Source organism: Leucopleurus acutus (assembly GCF_964270905.1).
Source record: "Leucopleurus acutus genome assembly, chromosome: 2".
In the NCBI taxonomy this organism is placed as follows: Eukaryota; Metazoa; Chordata; class Mammalia; order Artiodactyla; family Delphinidae; genus Leucopleurus; species Leucopleurus acutus.
In genome coordinates, this window is record NC_139143.1 from 145,640,187 (window position 1) to 145,652,017 (window position 11,831).

An 11,831-nucleotide genomic window follows, 5' to 3' on the forward strand; every position below is an offset into this window, starting at 1 on the left:
AACATATTGAATGCCTGTGCTGTGGAGGGCTGGGGACTAGTGAGATGCTTTCCATCTGCCTTTTTAGATAGGGTGGCATTTGGGGCAAAAGGCCTCAAATGGCCTAAAACCTAGACTTGAACATGTAACCTGTGAGTCAAATGCTTGACCATAGAATGTGGCCACCTCAGCAATTTAGATCACAAAATAATTAATTAGCTACCCATCTCAGGCTAGGTCAGAAGGCCCAACACTGATTATTTCCAGTGGGTCATCCTAATAAATAGACTCAGCTTATATTCAAGACTGATTGTCACTAATTATATAACCTGGAGCTACTCCCATTCAGTTGCATGGGAAGGACATCATGAAACATATTTAAAATTTGACCTTGAAAGTGCTGAGTCTCTAGTGACCTCCATGTTGCTAAATCCAGTGGAAAGTTTTCCAGCTTGGTCTTAATTGCCCTCTGTTAACCATTGTTCCTTCTTGAAATCTTTCCTCGCTTGGACTTCTTCAGTTCCACACTTCCTTGCCCCCTTCCTACCTCTGTGGCCAGTTCTCTTTGATGTGTCTGAAAACTAGAATTCCTCAGGGTGTAGTCTTGCCTTTCTTTTTTTGCTTTTCTCACTCTTAAGAAGGTGATATCCATTTCCTGGGTTTCACATACCACCTATGCTAATGCCTCCTAGATTTAGATCTTCAACCTGGACCACTGCTCAGAAATCCTGTTTTGTTTATCCAACTGCCCCATTTTATATCTCCACTAGGTGCCTGTCAGGCATGGCAAACTTAATGGCTCTGAATCGAAACTCTTAATTTTCTCCTTTTAACTGTTCCTCTCTCAATTTTATCCACATCAGTAAGTGGAACTACCCTAACACACAGCTGCTTAAGCCAGATACCTGACAGTGGTCTTTAATTCCTTCCTTGCCCTCACCCCCATATCCAGTCCTTTGGAAATTTCTGTCAATTTTGCTTTCAAGATATATCTCAAATATCTTCCCTTGTGCCTGCCTCAGCTGCCCCCGTCCTAATTTAAGGCACCGTTATCTCTCACCCAGATAATTGCTATGGCCTCCTATGGTCCAAGATATTCCACTTCAATTTCCTCCAATCCCTTCTCTGCACAGACACCAGGATGATTTTTTAAAATTAGAAATCAGATAATATCCCTCCTGTATAAGATCCTCCAGTTATTTTTGTTTGTTTGTTTGTTTTACTACACATAGACTAAAATCAAAATTCCTCACCATGGTGCCCAAGGTCCTCTGTGGTCTGGCCCCTGCCCACCTTTCTGACATCCTCTCAGGACTCGATCCCCTGGTCTCACGCTGCTCCCATCCTGCAGGTCCTCAAATGTGATGAGCCATTTCCTGCAGGGGGATCTTAGCATGTGCTGACCTCTCCACTCTCCCTACTCTTCACTTGGTTTCTCCTCACACCATCCTTCGTATCTCAGCTTAAATCCACCTCCGTAGAGAACGCCCCAACCTGCCTATTTTTAGATTGCTCGATAGCCTCTATCAAAGGACCCTGTTTGCTTCCTTCATACAATTTATCACAATTTTTACCGAAATGTTTGGTTTACATGTTTAGTGACTGATTCCATCACTACACTGTAAATTCCAGGAGGGTAAGGACATTATCTGTTTTGCTCATCACGTAGCATACCTGGAATATGTATTGAATGAATGAACAAAAGGAATGAATGAATGAATGAACAAATGAAAAAAAAGTGTCTACTGTGTTCCAGGTACACATAGAATTCCACACAGAACTTCTGGTTCTAAGCATGTTCCAGGCTCTCCTGCAATATATGCATAATGCTCTTTCCTCCACACTGAATAATCACACCTCATCCATCTGGTCAGACCTTCCCAGTTCAGTTAAGTCTCATGTCCTCCAGATGGTTTGCCTTGCCCTATGCTAACAAATGCCACGTATGTAGAGCCTCCTACACTTTATTCCCACCCTTAGACTCCAAGTTCTGCAAGGCAGGGGTCATGACTCTGCTGACCACCACGGTCCCGTGAGCACAGTACCTGGCATACAGTGGGAACTCAATAAAAACTTTTGTATGAATATATTATCTCATTTGATCTTATGTTATATAATTTAAATTTTACTAGACCCCTGTGGAGTAGGAATTATTATACCTATTTTATAGATAAGTAAAACAGATTCAGAGGAAGATGAAATAATGTGGTTAAGGTTATATAGACAGTAAGAGGTAAAGCAAGAATTCAAGGGGCTTCCCTGGTGGCGCAGTGGTTGAGAGTCCGCCTGCCGATGCAGGGGACACGGGTTCGTGCCCCGGTCCGGGAGGATCCCACATGCCGCGGAGCGGCTGGGCCCGTGAGCCGTGGCCGCTGAGCCTGCGCGTCCGGAGCCTGTGCTCCGCCATAGCAGTGAGAGGCCCGCGTACCGCAAAAAAATAAAATAAAATAAAAAATAAAAACACATTCCAAGAAATACTATGAAGGATTTCTGACAAAAGGGAAATAGAGTAATAAAAGTAATTTTCTAAAAGCTTACCATGTGCCAGTTTCTATGCTCATTGCTTTATATTAACTGTCTTAACTCCTGACAAGCACTCTATGAAATATGTATTGTCTCTGTTTTATAGATGAGAAAGTTAAGCCTTAGAGAGTTTAAGTAACTTACCCAAGTTCCATAGCCACTAAGTGGTGAAGACAGGATTTAAACCCAGCTTGATCTCACATCAAAGCCCACACCCAATGCTGCTTGAAGTATAGCTAAAGATTAGTTACCCCGAAAAAAAAAGTGTCCATAGTCATGAGACTCACTCAAAGTCACATCCACTACTCTAATTGTTTATATTAGCTAAAATTTCATGCAGCCTGAATTCATGTTCATTTCCAGTCATCTGGACAGCTATAGAAAATATTCGCACGGCCCTGGCCTGGGTTACTTTGGTGAACACTCTGATGCCCATGAAACAATAAAATACAAAAGAAGATAGTGATTTAAATTTCCTTAGGATCCACTGCCTGTATGACCTATTTAAAGAAGCAAACAGATCCCTGTGATTATCTTCTACGTTTGAGGTCTTTACTCATATTTCTTTAATCCCCCCTAAGGTATTTTGTTCATTCTTCATCAGTGGAAATGTTGGGTTGGAAATGTTATAAAAACCTTTAGGGGGGCTTCCCTGGTGGCGCAGTGGTTGAGAGTCCGCCTGCCGATGCAGGGGACACGGGTTCGTGCCCTGGTCCGGGAAGATCCCACATGCCGCGGAGCGGCTGGACCTGTGAGCCATGGCTGCTGGGCCTGCGAGACCGGAGCCTGTGCTCCGCAACGGGAGAGGCCACAGCAGTGAGAGGCCCACATACCGCAAAAAACAACAACAACAACAACAACAAAAAACCCACAAAACGTTTGGGTGTCCTAATTCCAAATTAAATATTTGTTTTGCTTTTTTAAAAAACAAATTTATTGGAGTATAGTTGATTTACAATGTTTTGTTAGTTTCAGGTATACAGTAAAGTGAATCAGTTAGTTATGCATATACATATATCCACTCTTTTTTAGATTCTTTTCCCATATAGGTCATTACAGAGTATTGCGTAAGTTCCCTGTGCTATACAGTAGGTCATTATTAGTTATCTATTTTATATATAGTAGTGTGTATATGTCAACCCCAATCTCCCAATTTACCCTCCTCCCCCTTACCCACCTGGTAACCATAAGTTTGTTTTCTACATCTGGGACTCTATTTCTGTTTTATAAATAAGTTCATTTGTACCATTTTTTTGGATTCCATATATAAGCGATATCATATGGTATTTGCCTTTGTCTGACTTACTTCACTCAGTATGATAATCTCTAGCTGCATCCATGTTGCTGCAAATAGCATGATTCCATTCTTTTTTATGGCTGGGTAATATTCCATTGTATATATGTACCATATCTTCTTTAGCCATTCCTTTAGCCATTCCTCTAGCCATTGATGGACATTTTGGTTGCTTCCATGTCCTGGCTGTTGTAAATAGTGCTTATCAAAATGGATGCTCAGTTTTGAAAAGATTTTTTTTTTTTCTGGTGGGTGAGGGTAGCAGTAATGGTGTAATAACACTGATCTGGGGATTAGAAGGCCTGACTGTACAACTAGGAAACTGGGTGACTGACATATCAAATTGCTTTGTTTCCTCTCTGGCTCTCAACTGGAGGGGATAATGATTACAACAGTCTTAGAGGGACATAATGAGGTTTACATTGGTCAATATTCATAAAATGCCTAGAGGAGTGGTCTAGTTGTTATTTAATATTCCCCTTCTCTTTCTGGGACTCAATTTCCTTATCTGTAACATGAGTGGATTAAATTAGATGTCAAAGTCCTTCCTAATTCTAAAGACCTATGAAATAAAAGTGATGGAAGTAGCAAACAAGGATTTTGAGTTATTTTAAGTACATTAAAGTAAGGGCAATCATGGACATGATGAGAAGTGAAAGATATAAAAAAGTACCAGATGAAAGTTTTGAAGCTGAAAAATTATAAAAACCAATATGAAAGATCCATTGGATGGGCTAAGAAACAGATTAACTACTGCAAAAGAAAAGACCAGTAAACTTAAAGATATAGAAACTATCCAAAATGAAACAGAGAAAAAATACTGCCAAAAACAATAAAAAAAGAACAGAGCCTCAGTGACCTGTGGAATAATAGCAGGGAGTCGGGCATACCTGCGATAAGAAGCAGAGGAGAAAGTATGTGGCAGAAAACATGTTTGAATTAATAGTGGCAAAATTTTTTCCCCCAAATTTGATGAGAACTATAAATCCACAGAAGCACACCTAGGTACATCATAATCAAACTGCTAGAAATCAATGATAAAATAGTAAAGGAGTCCATAGCAAAGTGGATCTCTCCTCAAAGATTATACAAGCTGAAGATAATGGAATGATATTAATGCCTGCAAAGTGATGTGGGAGGAAAAAAGGAAGCTTTCCACTTAGAATTTTATATTCATCAAAGATACCCTTCAAAATAAAGGCAAAATAAAGAGTTCTTCAGACTAACAAAAATGGATAACTCCCTCACCAAAATTCATTCTGCACTATAAGAAAGGTCAAAAGAAGTTACTCAGGAAGAATAAAAATGGTGTCAGAAGTGGTATGATTTGAAGAATAAAAAGAATAAAAATGGGATCAGAAGTGGTATGATTTGAAGGTAGGCTGTGATAAGTTAATGATGAATGTTGCAAAGCTTAGAGTAACAACCAAAATAAATAAATAAACAAAGTAGAATTGCTAACAAATTATTTGGAATTAGAAAAAATATGAAATGTAAAAGATGACCTAAAAAAAGAGAAAAACAGAAACAAAGAACAGATGGGACAAATAGAAGGATGGCAAACCCAAACCCATGCATATCAGTAATTACATCTTATATAAGTTGTATAAATACTATGATTAAAAGACAGAGATTATTAGACTAGGTAATAAAGTAAGACCCGTCTATATGCTATCTATATGAGGCATACTTTAAAATATAAAGAGTCAGATAGGTTAAAATAAAATATTGGGGGAAAAAATTCACCATGCAAACCCAGGGATAATGAAAGCCTTTCAATAATGATAAAGGGGCAGATCATCTACAAACCTGTATGTAGCTAGATAGATAGATAGACATAGAAAGACAAGTAGATAAACAGATAATAACAGCTTCAAAATACATGAAACAAAAACTGATAGAACTGAAAGGAGAAATAGACAAATCCACAAATATACTTGGGGATGCAACATTCCTCCCTCAGTATTTGATAGACAAGGAGGTGAAAACTTGAGCAGCATTAATAACCAACTTAATGACTTAGAACTACACACAACAGACGAATACACACTTTGAAGTGCCTGTGACATTCACTAAGATATATTCTTTGTCATAAAACAAATCTCAATAATTAAAAGGATTGAAATTTTTTTAACTTTTTAAAGCAACACACATGCTAAAATGCATTATTTGTATAAAACACATAAGAGAGAGTCATTGCTTTTTGAGGCTGAATATAACGTCTTTTCATCAACATCGTCTTAAAATACTTTTCTCAAACAACCACACTTTTCTAAGAACTTATAGTAATGGTATAATAACACACAGGCAATATACTTTATAATAATGGTAAATATGAGCTTATAAAAATAAATGTATACCATTAAAAATGTAAATGTATATCATCTGTTTTCAATGTTAGTGTTTATATTTTATTTGAGAAAAATAAATTGTTAGTTATTTTGCCATTGTTAAACTTTTTAAAGTTTGAAGTGAGACTACTCCAAAAGATCCATACTAACTGGCACATTGCAATTTTTTTTCGTTGTTAAATTTTATTTTAGTTTTTTAAATTAATTTTTATTGGAGTCTGGTTGCTTTACAATGTTGTTTTAGCTTCCACTGCACAACAAAATGAATCAGCCATACACATACAGATATCCCCACCCTTTTGGACTTCCCTCCCATTTAGGTTACCACAGTGCATTAGGTAGAGTTCCCTGTGCTATACAGTATGTTCCCATCAGTTGTCTATTTTATACATTGTATCAATAATGTGTAGGCACATTACAAATTTATTCTAGTTTTTATCAACCATCAGAGAGATGAAAAATACCCCAAAAATGACCATGACAATCACACACCACTACTGGCAACAGCTTTCATTAAAAACTTACTAAGTACCAGGCATTGTTCTAAATACTTTTTATGCATTTAATTCTTCCTCTTACTTGCCTCCCACTTTACAGACCAGAAGACTTAAATAACTTGCCTAAGATTACACAAATAGGAAATGCCAGTGCCAGAATCTGAACCCAGTAAAGTTATTTCACCATGTACTTTAGCATTTGCAAAGCCAGGGTCAGGCAAGCTGGCATTAGACAAAAAGACCTTGTGACTTCCTACTTCAGCACTTTGTAACGTATTTAATTGGTTCTCTTTTGCCCTGACTTCAAATTTGCCTCTTCACTGGTCTTTCTTATTTGATAAGTTCAAACATCAAGACTCTTTGTTCATTTTCAAAAAGGATTACGATGATAAGCTTTTATAATTAAGAGTATCTCAGCAGAGATTTCCTTTGCCACAGTTCTCTTGCCTTTATCTTCTAATTATTAGAGATGGATTTTCTGATTTTTCAAAATTGTATTCGCTTTAAATACAAGTTGCAAATTAACTGCTTAGAAAAATGCCTTTCCCCCTTCTTAACTGTTACTTAAAGGAAATCTCTCGTCTAGCATTTAAAAGCAATAATGATTCAAAATTGAATCATCCAACAAGAATTTGAATAAAATAACTCTACTTAAAATCTTCAATGTTTCGGAGAGAGGGACTTCTTTAAAGCTATCACAAAGGCAAAATAAGAGGCTGTTTAAGCACCACAAAATACTTAGTGTTAAGATTTTAAAAAAAGACGACCGTGAAGCCAGTTTGGGATATTCAAGGAAATGGAATGGGTAAAATGCAATGTACATATGAAAATATCACTTCTATTCGTTATTCCATAGCAAAAGGTTACGTCTTTTCTAGAATGAAATGACTCAGCATCTTTACAGTCTCTTGCTTTTCCCAAGATAATTTTATATACATTACCTAATTTTATCCTTCCCAAAACACTATGAGATGGGTATTCTTACACACAAATGGATAAGCAGAGGTTAATTGTCCAATATAACTCAAGAGAACTATTATTTACTAAGTTGAGTATACTTTATATCCAAGATTTTATTTCATGTTCATTAACTCTTATAGAAGAGGCATTATTATTCTCATTTTACAGATCGGGAAGCAAGCACAAAGCGATTAGCTGATTTACTGCAGATCACCCAGCTCCTAAGTCTTGGAGCTGAGATTTGCACACAGGTCCCTCTGACACCAAGTGAACGCTCTTGTCACTGGCCTGGACTCCTTCACTGAATTAGTAATAATGTGGAGAGAGGTCACATTCCATCCTAAAACATCCTGTTGCAAACATGAGAGTGTCTCAGTTCCCCACCAAGTAACCCCTCACTGCAAATTTTGCAGAAACTTTTGGCCAACTCACCAGTTCACCTTCTCCTGTATGGCTACCCCAGGCTGACAAGTCATCAAAGACAAGAGGAAAAAAGCAACAGCAAACATCTCATCCAGAAGCCACCACCCTGTATTACCTAGAGAGGAATAAGACTCTTCAGGGAGTTGGAGTAAAAGAATCTACGGGCTGGGATCTGTAAGATCTACCTAATGTTTGAAATGAACAGAACTCCCTCGATTCTCATTCAGATGTGGTTAATTACTTACCGGGGTATTGATTAGCCAAACGCCCTAAAATCCCAGACACCAAAGGCCACTGTCCTTCAGACCTTTGGAAAAGCAAAATATCCATATGGTTGAGGAAAGGAGGATATTGAACCAATTTCAGCTAAGCAAAGGGATCGTATTTTCAGAACGAGGCAAAAGCCAAACCAAGGTATAGCTCCAGGATTCATGGTCTTTGGAGTAGCTCTTGGAACTTCTGAGGTTAGATCAATTTGTTTTGCAAGACTGAAACGAGGCTCATACTGGTGTTTCAGCTCTGCCGTAAACAGCCAGCAAAATATAGGAAATGCTAATAGTTACATGGGGAAGTTCTCCAATGTATTGTCAAACATCTGGAGCCCGAGAGATGGGGGTAAGTGAATGAACGTTCCACTTCTCGTCCAGACGTTGGGTATCATTACCATCTAGCATATTTGTGTCTTCAGGGAACCACATGCCTTAAATGGACATCTCCAGAAGCATCCTCTAGAATTGTAATAACAACCACACCCATATCTACATACATTCTCTTAGTCATAATGGATAGTCATAAATTACGACATAGTCATAAATGAATTAAAGAGAGTTGGATAGATAGAAAGACAGATAATAATTGAACATGTGGCAGGCATTTCATTCGTCTTATTTTACTTAATCCTCACCACAAGTCTATGAGATGAAAATGATTCAATTCATTTTGCAGTTGAAGAAATGAAGGTCCAGAAAAATTAACTAAGTTGCTCAGGAATGGACAGCTATCTTGATGTCCTTGGCAATACTTAAATTCTCTCATTAGCAGGATTGGCCAGTACTATATTTATTAATCTCAAAGTTATGAAAAAAAATGTACCGAATAACTTGCCTGTGTAAGGAATGTGTACCCGGTTTAATTATGGCGATTTAAATAAGGCACTCATTTGTTATTGTCTCCATTTCTTCAGAGATTTAGGTAAAATTTGACAAAAGTGAACACCCATTCCAGGGGCCCCACCAGCCCCTGATTTCTGTGTGTCTCCTCCTCCCTCCCTCTCTTTGTTTTGACTCCTGGGTCCTCTTGGCTGCAGTTTTACAATCCTTCTGACCCATTTGGAAAACTGTCCTTTTTCCTTTATCCACAAGTAATCCAGTAACTCACAGTGCTTTTATTGAATTGTGGGTGTGACGGGGGGGGGGGTTTATGTCTGGACACCCGTGGGGCAGCTCAGGGTGGCACATCTGGAACCCACTTCTTTCCACCAGCTCCCTAGCCGCCTCCCTTCTCCCTCCTCGTTCCATCCAAAGTCCAAGTTCCTGACACAGGTCTATCGGCCCCCTGGGGAGTGTGCCTCAGGTTTCTCTTCAGCACTTCGACAGTGTTTCTCACGGGGAGCAGACTTCTCGCTACAACAGGGATCTCAAGTGGGGATGATTCTGCCTCTCAGGGGACATTTGAAAATTTCCTGGGACGTGTATCACAAAGTTCTCACAACTTTGGGGGTTGTGTTGCTGGCATCTAGTGGGTGCTAAATGTCCTACGATGCACAGGACAGCTCCCCAAACAAGGAATTCTCTGGCTCCAAATGTCAATAGTGCCAAGGTTGGGAAACACCACCAAAAGGCTGGTCTGCCTTTCCCTGACCCCTGGAATTCTGATGAATTATTTTTCTTCTTACATATAGGCAATATTATCTTCCTCCTTAGACCAGTTCCTTCTTGAGATTTCTCTGATGCCTTTTCTCCTCACCCAAGACTTCAGTGGCACTCAGGACCCCTCTTACCCTCCACACCCACAACTTGATCCCTTAAATTCTATCATTTTTCCTCTGTAATATTTTCCCTCCAAGCTTCCCGCCTTCATCCGCACCCTTTGATCCATTTCAAGGCCTCGGCTCTCTCCGAAGCTCTCCTAACGGACTCCTAGGGAGCCTCTGTTTGTCCTCACTCCAAACCTCCCTGTACATTACAGCTGGATTCATCGCCAGGAAAGCTGGCTCTGAAAATATCACTCTCCTGCTCAAAGATGTTCCACGGATCCTCCATATTCTATAAGATTAGAAGTCCAAGGGCTTCCCTGGTGGCGCAGTGGTTGAGAGTCCGCCTGCCGATGCAGGGGACACGGGTTCGTGCCCCGGTCCGGGAAGATCCCACATGCCACGGAGCGGCTGGGCCCGTGAGCCATGGCCGCTGAGCCTGCGCGTCCGGAGCCTGTGCTCCGCAGCGGGAGAGGCCACAACAATGAGAGGCCCGCGTACTGCAGAAAAGAAAAAAAAAAAAAAAAAAAAAGATTAGAAGTCCAAATTCCTCCAGAAATGGGTCCCAACCCATCTTTGCAACCTTATCAGCCACAACCCTCCAATAATCCCCCATACTGTAGGCTAGGTTCCCCTTACCTTCCGCACACTTTCTCACTGCTGTGATCTTGTTCATGCTGGACCCGAACAACCTTTATCCGTTATCTGCTACCCTTGTGCCAAGTGTTTTCTCAAATAGCAGGTCCGTCAAGGAGCCTCGGCTGATGGCCTCATCTGGAGGGTGTCTCCTTGTTACCCTTGAACCTTACAAATACATTACCAGCATTTTTCAATTTTGCCTCATATTATGTTCTTCCAGTGCGGTGGGGTATATCTCAAGAATGAAGGTTTCTTGAGGGTAAATTCTATGTCTGATTCTTCTTTATTATCACCCATATCACTTACCACTGAATCTTTACTAAGAAATATTGGTTGATTGCGTGAATGAGCAAAGGACTAAAAATACTTCACAATTTCGTAATATTTTCAGGTATATTTTCTCATTTAATCCTCAGAATAATCTTGTGAGATAAATACAATTATTCTGAAGAGAATTCTGAGTCAGAGACAGTGATTATGGTGGAAAACAGAAGTTAGAGACATAGGGTACTAGGCCTTGTACCTGCCACTTTTTGTGCTTTTTAAAAACATTTTTTAATGTTTTTAATCTTCTTAGTGATCTTGCAAGACAGTAATAATAGTGCTGTTTTGGAGGTGAGAATACTGAGTTTCAGAGTAGTTAAGTAATTTGCCTGCAGTCGCACAGCGGTGAGTCTCAAGAGTCAGGGATTTATAATCTGTCCAACTTTAAAACCTGAGATCGTTTTTGGTCTGGTCACACAACGACTAAGCGTTATATCAGAACTAAGGCCTGGGTCTTCTGGCTCCAAGTCCAGTTCTCTGTTTATTATGCCTTAGCTCAGAGAATGAATATCATTTCCAGGGACAAAGAAAGCAAAATCAAGTGAATGGAAGGAGAGTCACAGGCTAGAATCAAGAGAGAAGCTAAGTCAACTGGGATCATTCCTGCCTCTGTGACTAAATGTGTGAGTGCATGTGAGGTGGTGTGTGCGTGTGTGTGAGTGCATGTGAGGGGGTGTGTGCGTGTGTGTGAGTGCATGTGAGGGTGTGTGTGTGTGTGTGTGAGTGCATGTGAGGGTGTGTGTGCGTGTGTTGGGGTGGGAGCAGGGCACTCATCTGTTTTCAGCCAAAATGTTCTAAGATGAATGGGAAATGCCAAAAAATCGTTAAGTTTGCATATGCAGATTTCACCTTAATTGTAGCATTCGGTT

General features: G+C 39.8%; 1 protein-coding gene across 1 annotated transcript in view; it reads right to left on the reverse strand.

The window, feature by feature from the left end:
- Positions 1-8,233, reverse strand: part of C8A (complement C8 alpha chain) — a 65,857-nt gene extending 57,624 nt beyond the window's left edge. The window contains exon 1 of the mRNA XM_082833992.1: positions 8,037-8,233. Coding sequence (XP_082690118.1) covers positions 8,037-8,113 — 77 coding nt within the window. The 5' untranslated portion in view covers positions 8,114-8,233. The remainder of the gene's footprint in view (positions 1-8,036) is intronic.
- Between the last annotated feature and the right edge of the window lie 3,598 nt (positions 8,234-11,831).